At 42.2% G+C, this 25,134-nt stretch overlaps 1 protein-coding gene across 1 annotated transcript; it reads left to right on the forward strand.

The window, feature by feature from the left end:
- The first annotated feature begins 16,425 nt into the window (after nucleotides 1-16,425).
- Nucleotides 16,426-17,100, forward strand: LOC142259414 (taste receptor type 2 member 9-like). Its single transcript, XM_075331827.1, has one exon. The coding sequence runs from the start codon at nucleotides 16,426-16,428 to the stop codon at nucleotides 17,098-17,100; it is 675 nt and encodes a 224-aa protein (XP_075187942.1).
- The last annotated feature ends 8,034 nt before the right edge of the window (nucleotides 17,101-25,134 follow it).

The raw sequence follows: 25,134 nt of genomic DNA on the forward strand, positions 1-25,134 counted from the left end.
TAAATTATTTGTCACCTGGAATTTATCTCCCTTTTCATGGGCCGGTTACTGCGTGTTTCTATTTATTTATCACTCATTTTGTACATTACAAGCTCTCACATTGATCATAGGAAACAAAATTCTCACCAGTCGAGTCTTCTGCCCATGTCGACATTCTCAAAGTGACACCCGAGGTCTTCAAGAAACCCAAAGTCCTGCAACTGAAATGGGAATAAGGTGAAGTCAGTGACCATGTCAAGACCAAGGCGGTATTGTGTGTGGATGCAGTCGCTGGGATAAACGTCAGAACTTTGTATTGTAATTGACTTCTTCTTGGTGTTAATGTCGTGGTCTCGTGGTCATTGTTTCCTATGTACTCTAATTATTGCCATCTTCTTTAATAATTTGTAGAACAGGAAGGTTTCTAAGATATCAGCCTGTATTCTGCGTTCATAATGGCTCTATGTAAACTTCCAGAGCTTCTGGATGATGTTGGACGTGACAGGCCATCTATGAAAACATTTGTACAGCCGGTACAACATGCCACAATTACATAATGTCACGCTGTGATATCTCCATCTACTTGAGCTTATCTTCTGGCTCTCTAGTTTCTACTACAACTATTCAGTCTTCGTCCATAGCATCTGGTCTTGTTTCTACAAACCAGGCTCTTGGCATTTATTTTGTTGGGGCATTTGGGAGGTCCACCTTTTACTGAGCGTAGATAGTTCTGTTTAAGGGTAAATAAAACCTGTAAAGGTGAATCTGGCCAAATACATGAGGGATCTATCGACAGGTTGTGTTAGTAGCAGCTACTGTTAATCTGATTACATTTTTACCAGAGTTTGGTAACTTTTACCAAGAGCTATCATGGAATTGAAAACAAATATCTCATGTGTTTGAGCATTTTATGAGTCTGACTCCACTATTCAGACTGCTAGTAATGGAGTCAACCTCATCACAGCCTTACAGCACCATCCATATAAGAGAAAACGTCGTCTACACGGCCAATTTTAACCATAACAAACAATTATCGGCTGCCTTAGCAAAGGAGTCAACTGACCAATCTTTGTTACTTTTCAAAAGACCAACTTATCGTGATATAATCATCTCTATCATTGGCTGCATCATTGGCTGGAATAACCCAACACGATGGAGTCTGAGATGGTCTTTTCACCCATCTATGAACAATTATACGCCCAACTGACAAAAGAATGTTTGTTGGCCTATATTCGTCTCATGTGGACAGAGGTCTCCACCCTCCACCCTTCTCTGTGATGTCTTGGTTTTACTTGTATTTTTCTGCTTGATCAGAGACTACAGAGCTCGTGTTATCTCTACTATTCTCCCCTGACGTCTCATCATTCTGCTCCTCACACTGAATGGCTCCTTGTTATTTTCCCTACAGACAGTGGATAAATCCCTCTGGCTGTTTTTTCCTCCCTAGGTGTCAGTCTGTTCAATGTGTTTTGTTCATTTTGGCCTGTACAGTCTTGTGTCCTCGTCATAGGGGACGGGACACTAAATTCTTCTTGTGTGAGATGTCTAAAGTCCACTGTGGGAATAATGGCTCACAAACAGACATGATTTACGTGTATATATTAGCCCAGCGCTCCTGGAGTCCTCACATCTCCTCCGCAGGTCTTGGGTTGTCTTCATGACATCCTCATAACTGTGTGTAGACACTTACAGATGTGTCCTCTGCTTTTTAGCTTGACATCCTGAGATGTGAGGTTTACAATGAACAGCTATGAAAAATATATATATGACTGTGATATTCAGTTAGATGTCTCAGCTGTGGTGTCTATATCCGTCCATATTGCTGTGAGAATCGTAGCCGGTCTTGGGTTTTGCTTTGTTGTGATATTTTATTTATTATGTTTTATGAAACAATCAAATGCAAGAAAACCTACGAGTGACTCGTCTGGACTTGTCCATGATCCTTCCATTCCTCAGGTTCTCCGATATTCATGTCTGATCGGTTCTCTCCTACCGGAGTCATAATTCTTTTTTATGCTTTTTTTGTATTGATTTGCTTTGAGTTTTGTGTGATGTGAGCTTGAGTTTACCTGACATTTTTACTAGAGCTGGGGACGTTTTCTCCTATTATTGGTACATAATAAAGGTTTGGAGTGCAATCAACTTCCGGTGTAAATCTCCTTCATGTGATCTATCCTCTTAGATGGAGAGTGAGAATGTGAACGTCAGAAGTCTGATATCAGTTGTGAGGAGCATCGGCCCATAATGTTAGTGAATCGAAAAGTCAAAGTGGACAGAAGGTGGGGAATCTCTTATATTAACACCTCAAGACTGGGTCTGGTATTATCACCTGGATGCCAGTATCTGGCATGATCACCTGGAGGCCGGTGTACAGTATTATCACCTGGAGGCCGGTGTTCGGTAAAATCACTTGGAGGCCTGTCTGGTAAGATCACCTGAAGGCCAGTGTCTGGTATTATCACCTAGAGGCCGGTGTCAGGTAATATCACCTGGAAGCCAGTGTCCGGTAAAATCACTAGGAGGCATGCCTGGTAAGATCACCTGGAGGTCGGTGTCCACTAGTATCACCTGGACGCCGGTATCTGGTACTATCAAATGGAGAAATTACTAAGCACATAGTCCGGCATCTGCAGTATGAATTAAAACTTTACTTTAATGAAAACATTAAAAAAAGAACAAGCTATATAAGCATGTTAAGCCATAGGAAAAAGATTGGATATCGGCCTCCTCAGCCTCCAGGACATTACTAATCTGTAAGTGAAAGTAAATAAACAAAACACCAAAAAAATCCTTTATTTGGAAAAAACAACCTCTTTTACCACTTTATTAGCCCCCAAACGATCCAGATCCGACATAATTCACATGAGGTCTCACAAAGATTCCAAATCTGCTACATCTGAACAAACAACATGCAGCCATAGAACATGACCACACGCTGTAACTTCAGCCAGAGACTGAGCATCAGTGATCAGTGGTGATGTCTCTCAGGTGAACTGCGACCACAGCTGGAGATTCCCACGGCCCTCCACCTGAGACCACAGGTAACCTGACCTCAGGGGACCTCAATGAATTCTCACTGAGTTCACCAACCTGCATCTCCTGGCAGAAAACTGTGGGGAGGGGGGGGGGGGGTTGCCAAGAGATGCAGATTTGGAGCTGAAATGTCTACATCATATTTCTGCACCCAATCTACACCTCATGGCAAAAACAAATGCATTACTGCTGCATATGGTATGATGCGGTAGCAATATGATTTTATTTTTTTTACCAGGAAGTGTAGATTGGGTGCAGGAATCTGGTGTAAAGATTTGAGCACCAAATCTGCATCTCTTGGTGAAAAAATGCACAAAAACTGTTTTGATGCTGTGTCATTGCAGTTTTCTTCCGGGAGGTGCAAATTTGGTGCTGAAATCTGGTGCAGACATTTCAGCACCAAATTTGCACTTACTGGAAGAAACGTGCATCAAAAAAGGCATCAACGTGGCACAGGAACTGGCCAGGGTTTTTCTGAGCAACACAAATGGATGAAGAACATTTCCCGAAGCTGAGGCGATTTCTCTTTACTGTTGCATTTCCGATGCATCGTGCCCACTGAGACGTTTGAGGGACAATTGACTTTTATTTATCTGTGGAGCGGAATTACTTGGCATATATCCATGGATATCATTGCTGACTGTAGAAATTGGTTTGAAAATTGAGGCTATGTCCTCATTTCTACCATCACTGGCACAAACTTCGAGTCTAACCAAAGTATCCCAGGAGTGTAATGAAAACAATGTCGCTTCCAAATCATTTAAACACTTTTCTGGGACCTTAAGAAAATCCTCGTTTGAAGATTACGGGTCTGTGGGACTGCACAACTTTACAGCAAGACTTGGACAAACAAATGATCCCGAGAGGGAATAGAATAAACAAAGTTTGTGCCATTGGTTTTAATGATGACTTTAACAAACAATGGTTTGCAATAATGACAATGTTCATGTAAATTGATCATTAAACATGAGCAGATGAAATTGCCAGGTCTAGAAACAAAAATTACAAAACTGCAAATTTCATTGGAAAATTATGCTGCCAGGATTGAATTTTTTTAACTTATAAGGACAAACTAAAACAATTTTTGGACAAAAATGAGGACTCCTCTATGATAAACAAGGAAAAGAAAAGACCTCAAGGATTACAAAAATATTGCTGTACATACTTGGCAAAGGAATAGGCTCAATTCTACCCTTAGGTCAATACTCAAAACCAGAAAGGACACTGATAATCCTTCAGAAGCACTCCAAGGGCAAGTCTAGTTCTCCTGCCAAGACCATTGCGAGACGTCTTATGACCTGTCAGATCTTAGTGGATCAGAGACTGAGCCAGCAATAAAAAGAAAGACGCAGAAAAATCCTTCCATTGGTGTCTCTCAAGGGATTAATAAAGATGATTTTGAGAGGCACGCTCATTGTTCAAAAAACGATCCGGACATCGAGCCGGGAGAAAGTCTCGGAAGGCTACAAGGACTTCCAACATGCAAGAAGAAATAAGGGACAATTTCACTCTTGCTGCAGATGAGACACTTCATGAATATACGGTCATCAATTTATCTGCAACCATTTTATCTATGGATCAAATAACAGTTTTCTAAAAGGGATTGAGCTTTGTTCCTACTAGAGGAGCGGACCTTTTTGACACTATAATGGATGTGAACACGTTCATCAGGCTACTTACTATTAAGAAGAAAAAAAGAATCCGGCACTCACAATAAACTTGCAGAAAAAAGAAAAACTTTATTCAGTGGCTCATTTGTGTGAACATAGATATGATAATTCCAAATTAATATAGATGACGTTTCGGTCACACTTGGACCTTCATCCGATCAAATTCACACTAAACAAAAGATGAAAAGGAAATATACTATAATATACATGATTGCAACAATACCCAGGTTTATGCAAAATACAACATATGCACATTGGTTCAAATTTTAACTATAGGGTGGACTAGCATATCTGGAGAATAATATGCACATAAATTCAAAGAGATCATTACTTTCATAACATTCCTATAGGAATATCCATATATTTCAAATATCGCATTAACCGTATACAAAGAATTTGGAAGACATCGCAGTAAAGTAGATACATGATGATTATAAGGGCAAAATCAGCTGCAGATAACAGGTCTGTAAAACACAAAAATATAAAATCAGACATATAAGTAAAGTAGCATCTTACCAGAATACCAAGGGACAATAGGGCACTGAGCGCTGATGTGTACTTGCGTCTGTCACGCCAGGGAAATGCGCTAACATGTGTCAGAAGGAGAAGGTTTGATCATATAACATCGGATGCCATTTTGGTTATGTGGGATATAGGCAGTTTATATACCTCAATTACTCATGAGAAGGGCATTGATTCTGTATGCAAATTATTATCTGATCATAATTTTGACTCTGAGACAAACAAATTTTGTATAGATTTGTTGAACATTGTGCTACGGGAACATTTTTTTCTTTTTCAGGATAGTTTTTATTTACAGGTACAGGGTACAGCCATGGGGTCCAATGTAGCCCCCCCTATGCTAATTGTTATATGTCATATTTTGATCAAACATTCATTTATCCACATGAACTTTATAAATCACATGTATTATGTTGTAAACAATATATAGATGATATCTTTTGCATATGGGGGGCTCTTTGGACTCTCTTCTAACATTTCATAATTATTTGAACAATATTTGGCCAGAATTACAGTTTACTATACAATATGATTATAATAGATTTAAGTTTTTTGGATACTATGGTTATTAAAGGGGATGGAGACAGATTGGAGAGAGATCTTTATATCAAGGCTACTGATAAAAATAACTTATTGCAGTACTCCAGCTGCCACCCCAAGGCCGTTAAGAAATCAATCCTCAAGTCTCAATTTCTCAGAGTCAAAAGAATTGTCAGTCAAGATGCTACTAGGACATTAAGACTTGATGAGATGAACTCCAGATTTAAGGCGAGAGGGTACCCTGACAATATATTAAAGAACAGCTTGATTAGTGACAGTAAGAGATCAGATATGGAAAACCGTATTCCTTTTGTTCATAGTTTTCACCCTTATTCATATAAAATCCATAAGCTTATTCGCCGTAATTGGCACATTCTAAGTCGAGGCTATCCTCAGGTAGCTGAATTTCAAAAACCGTTCCTTCCCTGCTTTCGCAGGGCTCCTACTTTGAGAAACAAATTAGTCAGAGCTGATATAGGCTCTATCGTTCCCTCTTTTACACAGAGCTATTTTAGTACACCTCGTAAAGGCACTTTCCCGTGCCTCAATTCCCTACAGTGTAACAATATTATCAAAGGGGATAAGGTTTTCCATCCACAGACTGGTCGAGGTTTTCCCATTAAGGGATTCTTCACGTGTGATAGCTCTTATGTCATCTATGTGAGCAAATGCCCGTGTGGCTTGCTCTATGTTGGAGAAACTACTCAGTCCATACGTGATAGAATTTCACAACATAAGTCTACTATTCGCTGTGAACGTCTCAACCTTCCACTTCCTTTTCACTTTCACAAATTAGGACACAGGGTATCTCAGAACAAATTCCACAAATCAGAAGGGGTCAAAGTAGGGTAACGCTTTTGAAAAAAATGGGAAGCTTTTTGGATTTTTGTATTACAGACTATGGAACCCAAAGGTCTCAATAGAGAATTTGATATAGGGAGTTTTATGTAATTTTTCTTCCATTTATGGAAATATTTTTTTATGCATGTTTGCTTATATATATGATATGCCCCCACATTTATTGGGTGGGTTACATTTATGGTTATATATTCATATACGGTTATTGATTATGTTTTCCTTATTATATATTTTATACACATTTTTGATTGGTGTTCTATTAATTCATTTTTTCCTCTTTTTTTCTTACGTTTAGTCAGTATTACAGGCCAATTAAATCTGATGAATTCATCGATCAACTTTCGGTATTTAAATTTATTTTATATATTTTTTTATATATTTTTCTATAAATGATTTTTTTCATAAATAAGTTTTTTTATTATTATTGACTGTTTTCTATATATATTTATAATATAGACTACTAATTAAATAATTTCATGATATCTATTAATATTATATTTTTTTATTATATATCTCCATATACATATATATATTGCTAATATTTTGCATATACTGAGGGATTGCCCTTGTATTTTAGCGGTTTCTGATTTTGTTTATCAGATGATAACCCCTATATTAATAATGCGTTTACCCTACTACCCCTACAAGTTACTTCCACTTAATTGTCAGATTCATTACTATATTACACATTATTGAGGTAAATGGTGAGCGGCACAATCCAAGAGACACCAATTACAGAAACTCCTGGTGAATAGAAAATCAATCACTTAGGAACCATATATTTATTCGCCATATACACAGTATGGAAATAGTTATATACATGGTAGAAATGGGCAAAATTGCCAGAAACCACAGGCATATGAATATATACAAGAGCGGATGGTACAGCACGTGTAACAAAAATCACCCCGTGAACTCTATTGTATGTTAAATATGAAGACCATGTCGGCCACAGAAAGAGCTCACAAGGAACAATGCCCCAAGAAATAAATATACCTGTTTAGGAGACCGGGAGGCCTGGACCGGCGTTCACCCGACGGCCGTTTCGGCGGGAAATGCCTTCGTCAGGGGGAGTGGTGTGAGTGAGGGACGTGCGCAATTAAAAAGAAGACACCGTCCAATCAGATTGTGGGCGGTAGTGTGACGCATGCGTTGCCATAGCACTCCAGGACGCCGTTCACCCACCGCGTCACGCGTCGCCCGACGTCACGGTCACGTGACCACCACGTGATAAGTCACGTGGCAGTCACGCGAGCGGACACCGCGCGAGGCATGGTGACACAGTGATGCGAAAACGCCCCGGAGCGAGAGGCACGCATGCGTACACGCCCAGATGGACCGTCATGTGCAGGAGGCTAGGACAAGGTAGTGCTAATGCTGCGATATAAGAAATTTATACAAAAGCAAGCAGGATGGCCATCTTAATTATATCTATGCACAGGTTATAGAATAAAGGTTTACTGCACTGTACACATGCAGAACATAGCACATCCGCATAATTATTGTATATATAGAAAGAATAAACAAATAAGATGGCCATAACTGCCTATATAAAATGTGGCCCTGCAAACGATGATAGTATTGGATATGTACTACATACATCCAAAAGGACATGTCAATGGACATCCGTATCTGTGGCTGGTTTATTAGTGTATGGTCACATTGGAAACCAATTCTAAGTATATTAGTACAATCTATCATACATTAAAAAATGAACACAAGTATTAAGAGTGCTAAATAGACACTCAGTATGGAATAAAATTATTTCCAATGTGCACAGACACACGCCAACCCAGATATACGCACATGTATGAATACGCATACGCACTGGCTGTGTGCATACACGCACACACACACGTACGTGCAAGTCATAGAATCAATTCCTGACAACAACATTTTAAGTGGAGTGGTGTTGAAAGTTATAATATCAAAATTGCAGATATATAGGCAGGCATCACATGGTGGGAAAGGGATGGTAGGAAAATCACAGCATTCGGACACGGAGTATATTCAATGTTCACTCGAAGATGCCGATGGCATATCCTGCTAGAGGTCCAAACTGTCATAGATATAAAGAATCACAGATGGTCTCCGGGCTACCAGATTTTTTCTCGACATGTCCAACTTACCCGGAGACATAGTAGATTTAATTATGGAGTTATTGGAATTTACTTTAACACACAACTTTTTTGTTTTTAAGGGGTCCTTTTACCTGCAGCTCCAGGGCACGGCTATGGGGGCAGCCTTCGCCCCCTCGTATGCCAATTTGTTCCTGGGGCTGTGGGAGAGGGACCTCTTCCTGTCAGATCACCTGTCGTCGATGGATCGTGTCCCCTTTTGGACACGGTACATCGACGACATATTTTTGATCTGGCAGGGTGTGGAATCTGATCTCCATAACTTCTTCAAATCTCTGAATTCCAATGATGTGAACATCCGCATCACATATACTCACCACTCACAGTCCATTGACTTCCTTGATGTCACGGTTGGGAGAGACTCTTTTAACATTTTACAGACCGATATCTATCGTAAGGAGACCGCTGGGAACATGCTACTACATGCCTCTTCTTCTCACCCTGGTTTTATGATCAAGTCCATCCCCGTGGGCCAGTTCCTGCGCCTCCGCAGGATCTGTTCCACGGATTTGGACTTTGAGACCAGAGCAATTGAATTAAAACAGAGGTTCTATGCCCGTGGGTATAGTAAGAGATGTGTCAAAAAAGCTTATAACAGGGCTAGACATCATACTAGACACTCTTTACTATACACCCCTAAAAAATCCAGTTCAGGGGAGACGATGAGATTTGTTACGGGCTATCATGGCCAATTTGCTGCCATGCGATCCTGCTTACAGAAATTCTGGCCGGTGTTACAGGCAGATCCAATATTGGCCAAGATTATTCCAGACAGACCTATGATGAGTATACGTAGATCTAAAAATCTACGTGACTACTTGGTTACGAGCCACTACGAGTGTATAACTCAACCTTCTCCTTTTGGTCCAGTGCTCCCCCGTACTGGTTGTGTTGCTTGCGGACATTGCGTTGCCTGTCAAAACATTGATAGGGCAGACTCATTTAGTGATTCTATGGGAATTCGTAACTTTAAAATCAAAAAATGTATTACATGCACTACTACTGCAGTAATCTATTACGCTTTGTGTCCGTGCCCAAAAATTTATGTGGGACTCACGACTAGGCCTCTTAAGACTAGAGTTAGAGAACACGTTAATGGGATAAAGGCAGCAGCAGAATGCCAAGATATCTCCCTCCTAAAAACCATTCCTCGCCACTTTTTCCTACACCACCATTCAGATTCTAAATTACTTCGAGTTAGAGGCATTGATTGCCTGGAGTCGAATATACGTGGTGGAAAAATTAGTCAAAGGTTGGCGAGGATGGAGACAAGGTGGATCTGGACTCTAAAAACCCTGTGCCCCATGAGCCTCCATGAATATATATCATATTCCTCTTTTTTGTGATTTTGTGGTTTTTGGAGGTTTCCTCCTTTCAGTAAGTGCCGTTTGTGTTTTAATTTAGTGTTTTTATCTTTTTTTATCAGACATCGTCCCATCTGTGATTCTTTACATCTATGACAGTTTGGACCTCTAGCAGGATATGCCATCGGCATCTTCGAGTGAACATTGAATATACTCCGTGTCCGAATGCTGTGATTTTCCTACCATCCCTTTACCACCGTGTGATGCCTGCCTATATATCTGCAATTTTGATATTATAACTTTCAACACCACTCCACTTAAATTGTTGTTGTCAGGAATTGATTCTATGACTTGCACGTACGTGTGTGTGTGCGTGTTTGCACACAGCCAGTGCGTATGCGTATTCATACATGTGCGTATATCTGGGTTGGCGTGTGTCTGTGCACATTGGAAATAATTTTGTTCCATACTGAGTGTCTATTTAGCACTCTTAATACTTGTGTTCATTTTTGAATGTATGATAGATTGTACTAATATACTTAGAATTGGTTTCCAATGTGACCATACACTAATAAACCAGCCACAGATACGGATGTCCATTGACATGTCCTTTTGGATGTATGTAGTACATATCCAATACTATCATCGTTTGCAGGGCCACATTTTATATAGGCAGTTATGGCCATCTTATTTGTTTATTCTTTCTATATATACAATAATTATGCGGATGTGCTATGTTCTGCATGTGTACAGTGCAGTAAACCTTTATTCTATAACCTGTGCATAGATATAATTAAGATGGCCATCCTGCTTGCTTTTGTATAAATTTCTTATATCGCAGCATTAGCACTACCTTGTCCTAGCCTCCTGCACATGACGGTCCATCTGGGCGTGTACGCATGCGTGCCTCTCGCTCCGGGGCGTTTTCGCATCACTGTGTCACCATGCCTCGCGCGGTGTCCGCTCGCGTGACTGCCACGTGACTTATCACGTGGTGGTCACGTGACCGTGACGTCGGGCGACGCATGACGCGGTGGGTGAACGGCGTCCTGGAGTGCTATGGCAACGCATGCGTCACACTACCGCCCACAATCTGATTGGACGGTGTCTTCTTTTTAATTGCGCACGTCCCTCACTCACACCACTCCCCCCTGACGAAGGCATTTCCCGCCGAAACGGCCGTCGGGTGAACGCCGGTCCAGGCCTCCCGGTCTCCTAAACAGGTATATTTATTTCTTGGGACATTGTTCCTTGTGAGCTCTTTCTGTGGCCGACATGGTCTTCATATTTAACATACAATAGAGTTCACGGGGTGATTTTTGTTACACGTGCTGTACCATCCGCTCTTGTATATATTCATATGCCTGTGGTTTCTGGCAATTTTGCCCATTTCTACCATGTATATAACTATTTTCATACTGTGTATATGGCGAATAAATATATGGTTCCTAAGTGATTGATTTTCTATTCACCGGGAGTTTCTGTAATCGGTGTCTCTTGGATTGTGCCGCTCACCATTTACCTCAATAAAGCTTTTTCACTTTTGCAATTGGGCTTCTGGTCGTTTCTTCCTCTCTTTTTCGCTCACAATTACCACGACTTGCCCTAGTCCTTTCCAAACCTATACTCATTGATTCTCTTTGTTACAGTATGTATTTAATATTGCTAACATGGATTGGTTGAGAGTTGTTCTTAATATATTACACATTAGTTTTCTTCTTACTGCAGTGAACCGCCTATCACGTGAGCATATCACGTGATGATTACATCATATGTTCCCTTTTGCCACTACATGGCCGATTTGCCAGTTAATGTCATCACTTCCGGTTCCGTGGACCCGGAGATGACGCTGGACACTTACACTGAAGCAATTTGCCATTCTTTTGCCAACCATGCACGTTGTGGAGACACGGGGCTCAGTGGGTGCTCTCGTCCACTAAAACCCGCTGCCTTTAGAAAGACAGCGTGGCTCAGGGCTCATCCCAACTGAACGCCGGCCTCCTTAACCGTGGGCGTAACACTACTCAGACAACACAGGGTGAGGGAACCACAATAATTAGACTTTATTGGATCCCCAAACAATTAACGGCACATAACACATAACCAGCAAAACACACAAATGTAACAGGCAACAGAGTCTCACCCTTCCGCTGGCTCACGAGGGATTTAGAATGTCCATGCCTCAGAGCTTCCAGGGCCGCTTACTCCAGTCCAGCAGCACCCCGCTTTTGGCGGGCACCCACCGAGAAAGGAATAATGCCAGATTCAGGAAGCTGTGTGAGGTCTGCAAAGTCTGTAACAGGTGACTGAACTGTCCCAACCTGAGTGTCCTCCTTAGGTAGTCCTGGTATGACGTTACAATCCTGGCAGCCGGAGTCGAAATCCCTAGGCTGTGGATATGGTCTCCAACCGGAACCGGAGTCCCTAGATTGAAGCCATAAGATATCCTGATCCTCTAGTTAGCTCCAAAGCGCTTAGACTGGATCCATCAACATACATCAACCTTCATCCACCCTGGTGGCTTAAAGAAATCCCTTTTATAGCCATAACTTTCCCTTAGGATACACTGCGTCCTCATCGATTGGTTGGACAAGATTGCTTCTCCCATTGGATGAAATTCAAGCTGCATGGATAATGTTCATTTAAATGATGTGCATAGAAAGACTCAGTATATCTACATGGAGTCGGCAAGTCACCGACTAGACAATGGCTACTAAGGTAATTACATTATCAATACACAACTACAATACAATGATTACTGGAAAAGTCTGGAGAGCAATAGCTAAGCAAACATGACATAGCACACATAAGAACAATAGTCTGGCTGAATGTTAAGAAACTTTAACCCATGAGAGTCCATGTCGTCACACACGTCACTTCCGGTTTCGTAAAACCGGAAGTGACGTTACGACCCGGGACCTTTAAAAACCCTCTCCTTCTGACACGTTAGCGCATTTCCCTGGCGTGACAGACGCAAGTACACATCAGCGCTCAGTCCTCAGTCGCCCTATTGTCCCTTGGTATTCTGGTAAGATGCTACTTTACGTATGTCTAATTTTATATTTTTGTGTTTTACAGACCTGTTATCTGCAGCTGATTTTGCCCTTATAATCATCATGTATCCACTTTACTGCGATGTCTTCCAAATTCTTTGTATACGGTTAATGCGATATTTGAAATATATGGATATTCCTATAGGAATATTATGAAAGTAATGATCTCTTTGAATTTATGTGCATATTATTCACCAGATATGCTAGTCCACCCTATAGTTAAAATTTGAACCAATGTGCATATGTTGTATTTTGCATAAACCTGGGTATTGTTGCAATCATGTATATTATAGTATATTTCCTTTTCATCTTTTGTTTAGTGTGAATTTGATCGGATGAAGGTCCAAGTGTGACCGAAATGTCATCTATATTAATTTGGAATTATCATATCTATGTTCACACAAATGAGCCACTGAATAAAGTTTTTCTTTTTTCTGCAAGTTTATTGTGAGTGCTGGATTCTTTTTTCTTGATACATAGGGTTTGGACCCAATCCTGGCACCACCCCAATAACAGAGTGCCATACTCTTTTTTTGACTATACTTACTATTAAGAAACATTTTTTGTGGATGATTACCGTTTCCACTGATTCTCCTGATAATGACCACATAATATCAGTGAAACAGAACTCAAATTGCTTCTAATCAAATTTAGAATTTCCAGGATCCAAGAGCCATTAAACAGTTACTACATATTATGGATAATGTACCTTGGCAGGTTGGATATCACTGGATTTCCAGTTATATGGTTTCCTTATAGTGGTCCATATCACATAAATCTTTGATAACAGCATTGGAGTTCCATTTGTGCAAATATGGAAATGTTATGTTAGAACTGTTTGAGTTTTATACTCTCAGTAACTCACTTTCTACTTTCTCATTTGACACCTTTTTTATTTTCAAATTCTTGGTTGTCCATTGGGAGCCAGGTTCTCTGTCTTTGGGAAATCTTTTTATGGTAAGGACGATCCTGTATCTGCCATGCAATCCAACATACAGCTTTATTGTGTGTTATGGCAGATACATCGACGATATCCTCTTCATCTGTTAATGCACTCTGATCACACATCACCTCAGATTTTTTCACATTTCGAATTTTATGAACACCAAAAATATTAATCTGAGGTTTTCTACCCAATTTTATGATTATGTAATTTCATTTCTGGATGTCAAATTATTTGGCAATACAGATGCTGGTAGGATAGACACAGAGACATACAGGAAACCAGTGAGCAGTAATTCCATGCACCCAGCTGTCATCCAACAGAATGGTGAATCTAGCCCAAGCGCAGTGGTGAACAGGGCCCTGGCACAATCATGAACCAAGCCTGAGCACAATGATGGGCATGGCCCAGCCACAATGATGGATATGGCTCGGGCACAATGGTGGTCATGATATGAGCACAATGGTGGACACGTCCCAGGCACAGTATTAGAAACGACCTTGGCACATTGGGGGACACGTCCCAGGCACAGTGGTGGATATGGCCTGGGCATAATGGTGAAGTAGGTTAGGACCCTGCTTCACCAATTAGGTGCTCTGGAGAAAAATATATATATGTAGGAAAGAACTCCGGCACTCTTAGTAACCCCAATAAGAGACTTAAGCAGTAGTGATGTTCAAATAGAATTTTTTATTCAGAGAAAAAGTCCATAAATAAACGTTTTCGACCTAATTCGGTCTTCCTCAGAAAGGACTTATCTATGGAGATGCAGGGTAAAATTATGATCTTCCTTTGTAAGATCCTCCTTTATGGATCCACCGATTCAGAACAGACCTGTTATAATGAAAAAGCGTTCTTTGAATAAGGGTTTTTTTAATATTTCTATCTGACGTCTTAATAGTTTCACGGGGAAATGACCTTACCACGTGTTTAGGCCGATCAGTTCATCATTACGGTATGAAAACAGATGTAAAAACCAGCTGCCTATAGGACCATTCAATAGCATATATTCAGAATATCGTCCTATAAATTGGATATCTTAAATGAGGTTGGATTGGACAATACTGAACAAAAGAGGAAAGCCCTCACGATTATGTTACAAAGTGGACATATGTGTGTGGGGAACCGCTCCGTGGACTTCACTGTCTGACAGTGAAGTCCACGGAGCGGTTCCCCACACACATATGTCCACTTTGTAACATAATCGTGAGGGCTTTCCTCTTTTGTTCAGTATTGTCCAATCCAACCTCATTTAAGATATCCAATTTATAGGACGATATTCTGAATATATGCTATTGAATGGTCCTATAGGCAGCTGGTTTTTACATCTGTTTTCATACCGTAATGATGAACTGATCGGCCTAAACACGTGGTAAGGTCATTTCCCCGTGAAACTATTAAGACGTCAGATAGAAATATTAAAAAAAACCTTATTCAAAGAACGCTTTTTCATTATAACAGGTCTGTTCTGAATCGGTGGATCCATAAAGGAGGATCTTACAAAGGAAGATCATAATTTTACCCTGCATCTCCATAGATAAGTCCTTTCTGAGGAAGACCGAATTAGGTCGAAAACGTTTATTTATGGACTTTTTCTCTGAATAAAAAATTCTATTTGAACATCACTACTGCTTAAGTCTCTTATTGGGGTTACTAAGAGTGCCGGAGTTCTTTCCTACATGGGCATAATGGTGGACTCGGTCTGGGCACAATGGTGGACAAGGCCCAGAGACAACTTTTTTGAGTTCTGTCACTGCCATCAATTAGTATATGAATTGATTTTACAATGAAATGGAAAAATGTCCAACTTTACCCTTGTGATCTGTTGTACTGTATGTTCTATGTTATAAAATATGCAGATAATAGTTTTTGGATAAATGGATTCTAGTTTTCTGCACATTTTAGACCGGGTATTAGCTATTTTAGAATTGGGTCTTTATAATGTGTCTGAGATGAAAGCCTGGACCCTGCAGAGAAGATTTTACTATTTCCAAGAATAGGACATTTAACTATCTAATGAGGGTGGATCAGTTTTCAGATTTGCATCCCTTCCCATTGTCCCATTATTGTCACAAGTCACCTGTGAGCCTTCATCACTCTTCACCTCTTTAGACTTTCCAAGAGCATCAAAGATAAAGTTGAGGAGGACGGAAGCAGGACTTGTCACATCCACCATGAGCTCCGATCTGGGTGTTTTATCTCTTGCATCTGTGGCTCTGACATCTTGTATCACGTTACATTTCTCTGTGGTCGTCATACACTTGTGGGACTGGTGGAACGGTCGCAGGTTGTCAGCATTTGACAAAGATTTTGTCCAGTATAGCTCTCACCGATATACTGCTGAAGCTCACCATATGCTTTGATGCTCTCAGTTATTTCACCCAGATGTATGTCACCTACGGTAAAGAGGTATATATGTCTGAGAATGCCATGTTTTATTTCCTTCTCGAGCTTCATTTTTGGCAGACTGCTCTGCTCTCCATCTACTATTCTGCAAAACTTGTCAACTTTTCTCACTGCTTTTTCACTTGGCTGAAAAGTAAAATCTTGACGTCCCCGAGTCATCTTGTGCTGGCACTAGACATTACCCTGTTAATCCTGGCACTACCTCTGATCTGGACCATCGAGATAAACAACTTGGAAAACAGGACACATCATCCAAGTGGGAAAGAAGAGGTTGTTTCCATGAAAACGCCCTACAGTGTGTTCAGCATGATGGTCGGCTGTTGTCTGCCCTTCACCGTGATGTTTGCCTGCATTGGGCTCAGTGTGAGGTCTCTCGTCAGCCATGTCTGGAGAATCAAACACAACTCTTCTGACTTCAGCTCTTCTCAGATTCGAACCCATGTCCGAGCAGCATCCACAATGGTCCTGTGCGCAGGAGTCAACTTGTCCTTGTTCTTCAATGCAGTTTTTTTGTTTCAGACCAAGGTTTATTTGGGAACAACATTACATTTTATTTTTTGGTTCATTTTTATGGCGCATCCGACAATCCAGATGATTATTCTGATTGCAGGAAACTCAAAGCTGAAGAGTCGATTTCAAATAAAGTGTCCATAATGAGCACAACACGGCGTGACAGACTGAGTGTTTCTTGGCTGCTTCATATGATTGTTCAAAGAGTTGTACTGTATTATATCTGGACTTTAGTATGGGGGAGATTGGAGTATAAACCAACTGGAATAAACCAACTAGTGCAAACCTCATGTATGTCTTCACATGAAGTCTTTAATGAAGTCTTTTCTTTCTAGTTTTCTTAGTTTTTTCTTTGGGTTGTGCTGTAAGCCTGTATATATGATCATTGTGGCATGTAGTCTTTGGTTCAACAGGGAAATATGTTGTGTATGTGAATAATAGTTTTCTTTGGGAAATTATCAAAGCATTTTATGGTGATTGACTTGGAAAATCCACTTATATTCCATGCCTCTTCTCCCAGACTGCCAATATTTATTTATTTTAGTTTTTTTTCTCCTTCATAGACATAAACAGTTTACAGTATACATGGACAGTATTATCACAAGGTGTCCAAAAATCACTGATAATGTATATTGCTTGCTGCAATGTCCTTAATTTTGCAAAAATGGACTCCTGAATAAACAGAGGTTATGTTGTTTTAGTTTATAGTATGTAGATAATGTATGGCTTTCTACCCCGATCACATCTTATGTTAGGAGTCAACTATTTTCTGTTTGTATTTACCAGCAGAGAACAAACTACAGTTCTGTCAGTATAGGGTAGTCTCAGAGGAAATAATAATTACCATACAGCAGCCTAAATTGGCCCAAACACATGTTTTACAGCAGAAAACTCTGGTTTATTATTCAGCTAACCTGGACCCTGTCACCAGGACTGTATCTCTTGTATCAGATATTTATGGTGCTCTCAGTTAGGTACAATCTTGACACAATGTGATTTTCTCATGTCCCAAATGTAAAACTCAAGTGATACACAGTTTTTAATCCAACTATGCTTTGGAAACTGGATACAAAAAAGGAGAAAAAATGTCGGAAGTCACCTATTTTTAAGTTTTCTTTACATTTTTATCTCTAATTGAGGACAAAGCAGACATACAAACATCTCATGATGGCTCTGATGCAACAAGAAATGGCAGGGTTTGAACATGTCTCTGTTGAGCCCATTTCTAATGTAGCTTTTGAGGGGGGGGTTTATAGATGGAAGAAGATATTAAGATGTTGGTCGATTCTACATTGGATTTGCTGAGGTTACACAGCATTAGATAATAAAGCCGAACCACTCCCTCCTTTCCTATCATCACAGGAGGCAGAGATGAAGGTCCTGTCTGACACATGTAGATTGGCAAATGGAAAGCTGGCCAAATTTGCTTATAGGCAGTAGATCTTTCCTAATGTCACATAAGAAACCTATAAAGCCCACAGAGTGCGTACTAGCCCAGGTAGAGGCTCTTCTCTTATAAAATAAGCCTGGCATAGTGAAGATAAAACTCACACCTGAGCTAACACTAATGAAGCCAGAGGAAAGGCTCACACAGATGCAGCCAACAAAGATGCAGAAAAAAGGCCTAAAGTCCAGTCTTTTACCAAAACAGACCAGGACCTCAGGGGCACCTATCACCTAAGCAGCACCTGTCACTCCTGATGTTGTTAAATCATTACAGGAACAAGCAGTTTAACAGGGAAGGGAGTGTGAGATGCAGGGAGCCTAGCTGACTAAGTAAGGTGTGTGGATAAAGAGCGGTAAGCTTTTTCTGTCACAAGCTCTCTAGTCAATCATGTCCCAGGTAACCCATGGACTAACACATCTGTCAGAGACAATTATAAGTGTGTGCTTTGGTGGACAATGTATGAGTTGCACCTGGGTCCAGTACCCAGGTGGTCAGGCACACCCAGTCTTTTATGATGTATACCTAATACAATGTAGGGAAAACTGTAAAGACCCCACAGAAAAAAAAACCCTCATCTACTCTACCCATTCCAGAGATTGCAGATTGATTATATACATCTACTATGTGTAGGTTTAAATGAGTTTGTTCGTGTTGTGTAAATTCCTTTCCAGGATTGATCTGAGGCATATCCAGTGCTGAAAACTGTTATTGCTGGAAAAACTCACCATGGAGGAGGTATGTAAAAATGGCGTTCCTGAAGTGGTAAAGGTACATATTTTATAGGAGAGGTCATTTGGGAAATCTTACAGAATCTGGGAATTAGCAGACTTTCCAAACTCCTTACCATCCGCAGCGCAATGGGAAGGTGGAATGGTTGAATGGGATATTCAAAGTAAAAATTCAGAAGGTAAAGGTGGAGACTGGCAAGTTATGGACCCAATGCTTGCATTTGTTTTCTTAATATACAGTTAGGTCCAGAAATATTTGGACAGTGACACAAGTTTTGTTATTTTAGCTGTTTACAAAAACATGTTCAGAAATACAATTCTATATATAATATGGGCTGAAAGTGCACACTCCCAGCTGCAATATGAGAGTTTTCACATCCAAATCGGAGAAAGGGTTTAGGAATCATAGCTCTGTAATGCATAGCCTCCTCTTTTTCAAGGGACCAAAAGTAATTGGACAAGGGACTCTAAGGGCTGCCATTAACTCTGAAGGCGTCTCCCTCGTTAACCTGTAATCAATGAAGTAGTTAAAAGGTCTGGGGTTGATTACAGGTGTGTGGTTTTGCATTTGGAAGCTGTTGCTGTGACCAGACAACATGCGGTCTAAGGAACTCTCAATTGAGGTGAAGCAGAACATCCTGAGGCTGAAAAAAAAGAAAAAATCCATCAGAGAGATAGCAGACATGCTTGGAGTAGAAAAATCAACAGTCGGGTACATTCTGAGAAAAAAGGAATTGACTGGTAAGCTTGGGAACTCAAAAAGGCCTGGGCGTCCACGGATGACAACAGTGGTGGATGATCGCCGCATACTTTCTTTGGTGAAGAAGAACCCGTTCACAACATCAACTGAAGTCCAGAACACTCTCAGTGAAGTAGGTGTATCTGTCTCTAAGTCAACAGTAAAGAGAAGACTCCATGAAAGTAAATACAAAGGGTTCACATCTAGATGCAAACCATTCATCAATTTCAAAAATAGACAGGCCAGAGTTAAATTTGCTGAAAAACACCTCATGAAGCCAGCTCAGTTCTGGAAAAGTATTCTATGGACAGATGAGACCAAGATCAACCTGTACCAGAATGATGGGAAGAAAAAAGTTTGGAGAAGAAAGGGAACGGCACATGATCCAAGGCACACCACATCCTCTGTAAAACATGGTGGAGGCAGCGTGATGGCATGGGCATGCATGGCTTTCAATGGCACTGGGTCACTTGTGTTTATTGATGACATAACAGCAGACAAGAGTAGCCGGATGAATTCTGAAGTGTACCGGGATATACTTTCAGCCCAGATTCAGCCAAATGCCACAAAGTTGATCGGACGGCGCTTCATAGTACAGATGGACAATAACCCCAAGCATACAGCCAAAGCTACCCAGGAGTTCATGAGTGCAAAAAAGTGGAACATTCTGCAATGGCCAAGTCAATCACCAGATCTTAACCCAATTGAGCATGCATTTCACTTGCTCAAATCCAGACTTAAGACGGAAAGACCCACAAACAAGCAAGACCTGAAGGCTGCGGCTGTAAAGGCCTGGCAAAGCATTAAGAAGGAGGAAACCCAGCGTTTGGTGATGTCCATGGGTTCCAGACTTAAGGCAGTGATTGCCTCCAAAGGATTCGCAACAAAATATTGAAAATAAAATATTTTTTTTTGGGTTTGGTTTATTTGTCCAATTACTTTTGACCTCCTAAAATGTGGAGTGTTTGTAAAGAAATGTGACAATTCCTACAATTTCTATCAGATATTTTTGTTCAAACCTTGAAATTAAACGTTACAATCTGCACTTGAATTCTGTTGTAGAGGTTTCATTTCAAATCCAATGTGGTGGCATGCAGAGCCCAACTCGCCAAAATTGTGTCACTGGCCAAAGATTTCTGGACCTAACTGTATAGGTCTCCATATAAGATATTTTTTGGCTTAGCATCTAGAACAGGATTATATTTACTACAGATACTTCAGGCACAGCACAATAGCCTAACCAGCAATGTACAAGTCTTGTGTAACTCACTAAATAGTGTGTATTCTCCAGTTCCAGACCCTAAATCAGTGTCATGAGCATGGTCTCAAGCCAGGACACTGGGTGATCCTAAAAAGACGAGCGAGAAAGAGCCACAAGCCGAGATTAGATGGGCCGATCCTGCTTCTCCAAAGCACAGAAACTTCGATGAAGCTTGAGGGATACCCTATCTGGATACAAAGCAGTCATTGTAAAGAGTCACAGCACCAGCAGAATGAGGGTCACAACACACATAGTGCTGGACTATCTCACATGACCTTATGGAAAATCTCCAGATTGGGGCAGATATATGAGAAATAGCCAAAAGAAGGCAGTGATGGTTACAAGAACACGACACAAACAAGGACTCATGGTGGGAAAAACATTCTCTGTCCTGAACCATTCAATTAGTTCAAAGGTGAATAACACACTTGTATACAACTAGTATTGTTCTGTTTCTTGGTACATGAAGCCTTAAAAGTGCTATTTTATGCTATACCGATGGTAATCAGGTTCATATGAAATGGAAATCATGTCAAAGAACCCCTTGTGGTATATTATGGCTCTGAGACAAGAAGAGATCCATTAGTATTGAGATACAATTTTGTGTACTCAGGTAGGGAACTGAAGCCCACTTTACACGTTGCAATTAGTTGTACAATCGCATTTGCGATGTGACACGCCCAGGTTGCATACGGGATCTTATGAGATTTCACGTTGGTCGTTCATTTGCTGTCACACGTGCGTTACTAGTCTATGTTAAATTGATCAATGTTATGTGCGATCCTTTAGATCATGTGATCTGTGACGTATGCATTGGGCACCTTTATCTTTTTTTTATTTATTGACTTGCCAAGCGTGCGTAATGTGTAGGGATGTGTTTTTACTGTCATCTGCCATTCAGCTCTGCTACATGGCCGCTAACAGCAGACACAGACAGCCATGTAGCAGAGCTGAATAGCCGCTGACAGCAGACACAGACAGCCATGTAGCAGAGCTGAATAGCCGCTGACAGCAGACACAGACAGCCATGTAGCAGAGCTGAATGGCAGATGACAGCAGACACAGACAGCCATGTAGCAGAGCTGAATGGCAGATGACAGCAGACACAGACAGCCATGTAGCAGAGCTGAATGGCAGATGACAGCAGACACAGACAGCCATGTAGCAGAGCTGAATGGCAGATGACAGCAGACACAGACAGCCATGTAGCAGAGCTGAATGGCAGATGACAGCAGACACAGACAGCCATGTAGCAGAGCTGAATGGCAGATGACAGCAGACACAGACAGCCATGTAGCAGAGCTGAATGGCAGATGACAGCAGACACAGACAGCCATGTAGCAGAGCTGAATGGCAGATGACAGCAGACACAGACAGCCATGTAGCAGAGCTGAATGGCAGATGACAGCAGATACAGACAGCCATGTAGCAGAGCTGAATGGCAGATGACAGCAGACACAGACAGCCATGTAGCAGAGCTGAATGGCAGATGACAGCAGACACAGACAGCCATGTAGCAGAGCTGAATGGCCGCTGACAGCAGACACAGACAGCCATGTAGCAGAGCTGAATAGCCGCTGACAGCAGACACAGACAGCCATGTAGCAGAGCTGAATAGCCGCTGACAGCAGACACAGACAGCCATGTAGCAGAGCTGAATGGCAGATGACAGCAGACACAGACAGAGCCACACTGTCAGAATGAACTCGGGTGAACTTCACCCGACTTCATTGTCATGCTGCGGCTCTGTCTGTGTCGCGCCCTGATTAGCGGTCACCTGTGAAGGACTCACCGGTGACCGCTAATCTCCTAAATTACTGAAGTTAGCAGCCCTCTCTCATACTCACCGATCCCCGATCCCCGGCGCTGCACGGCATTCACACTGCTCCGGCGGCTTTTACTGTTTTGAAAAAGCCGGCCGCCCATTAAACAATCTCGTATTCCCTGCTTTCCACGCCCACCGGCGCCTGTGATTGGTTACAGTGAGACACGCCCCCCACGCTGAGTGACAGGTGTCACACTGCACCCAATCACAGCAGCCGGTGGGCGTGTCTATACTGTGTAGTGCAATAAATAATTAAATAATTAAAAAAAACGGCGTGCGGTTCCCCCCAATTTTAAAACCAGCCAGATAAAGCCATACGGCTGAAGGCTGGTATTCTCAGGATGGGGAGCTCCACGTTATGGGGAGCCCCCCAGCCTAACAATATCAGCCAACAGCCGCCCAGAATTGCCGCATACATTATATGCGACAGTTCTGGGACTGTACCCGGCTCTTCCCGATTTACCCTGGTGCGTTGGCAAATCGGGGTAATAAGGAGTTATTGGCAGCCCATAGCTGCCAATAAGTCCTAGATTAATCATGTCAGGCGTCTATGAGACACCCTCCATGATTAATCTGTAAGTGACAGTAAATAAACACACACACACGAAAAATCCTTTATTAGAAATAAAAAACACACACATATACCCTGGTTCACCACTTTAATCATCCCCAAAAAGCCCTCCATGTCCGGCGGAATCCAGGATGCTCCAGCGTCGCTTCCAGCGCTGCTGCATGGAGGTGACCGGAGCTGCAGCAGACACAGCCGCTCCGGTCACCTCCACGCAGGTAATGAAGACAGCCGCGCGATCAGCTGCTGTCACTGAGGTTACCCGCTGTCACTGGATCCAGCGGTGGATGCAGCGGTGGCCGCGGGTAACCTCAGTGACAGCTCAGCTGATCGCGCTACTCACCTCCGCTCCTATCACCTCCACGCAGCAACTGAGGTGAGTAGCGCGATCAGCTGCTGTCACTGAGGTTACCCGCTGTCACTGGATCCAGCGGTGGATGCAGCGGTGGCCGCGGGTAACCTCAGTGACAGCTCAGCTGATCGCGCTACTCACCGCCGCTCCTATCACCTCCACGCAGCAACTGAGGTGAGTAGCGCGATCAGCTGCTGTCACTGAGGTTACCCGCTGTCACTGGATCCAGCGGTGGATGCAGCGGTGGCCGCGGGTAACCTCAGTGACAGCTCAGCTGATCGCGCTACTCACCGCCGCTCCTATCACCTCCACGCAGCAACTGAGGTGAGTAGCGCGATCAGCTGCTGTCACTGAGGTTACCCGCTGTCACTGGATCCAGCGGTGGATGCAGCGGTGGCCGCGGGTAACCTCAGTGACAGCTCAGCTGATCGCGCTACTCACCGCCGCTCCTATCACCTCCACGCAGCAACTGAGGTGAGTAGCGCGATCAGCTGCTGTCACTGAGGTTACCCGCGGCCACCGCTGCATCCACCGCTGGATCCAGTGACAGCGGGTAACCTCAGTGACAGCAGCTGATCGCGCGGCTGTCTTCATTACCTGCGTGGAGGTGACCGGAGCGGCGGTGTCTTCTGCGGCTCCGGTCACCTCCATGCAGCAGCGCTGGAAGCGACGCTGGAGCCACCTGGATTACGCCGGACATGGAGGGCTTTTTGGGGATGATTAAAGTGGTTAACCAGGGTATATGTTTGTGTTTTTTATTTCTAATAAAGGATTGTTCGGGTGTGTGTGTTTATTTACTGTAACTTACAGATTAATCATGGAGGGTGTCTCATAGACGCCTGACATGATTAATCTAGGACTTATTGGCAGCTATGGGCTGCCAATAACTCCTTATTACCCCGATTTGCCAACGCACCAGGGTAAATCGGGAAGAGCCGGGTACAGTCCCAGAACTGTCGCATATAATGTATGCGGCAATTCTGGGCGGCTGTTGGCTGATATTGTTAGGCTGGGGGGCTCCCCATAACGTGGAGCTCCCCATCCTGAGAATACCAGCCTTCAGCCGTATGGCTTTATCTGGCTGGTTTTAAAATTGGGGGGAACCGCACGCCGTTTTTTTTATTTATTTAATTATTTATTGCACTACACAGTATAGACACGCCCACCGGCTGCTGTGATTGGGTGCAGTGTGACACCTGTCACTCAGCGTGGGGGGCGTGTCTCACTGTAACCAATCACAGGCGCCGGTGGGCGTGGA

The sequence above is a fragment of the Anomaloglossus baeobatrachus genome (assembly GCF_048569485.1).
Source record: "Anomaloglossus baeobatrachus isolate aAnoBae1 chromosome 7 unlocalized genomic scaffold, aAnoBae1.hap1 SUPER_7_unloc_3, whole genome shotgun sequence".
Lineage (NCBI taxonomy): Eukaryota > Metazoa > Chordata > Amphibia > Anura > Aromobatidae > Anomaloglossus > Anomaloglossus baeobatrachus.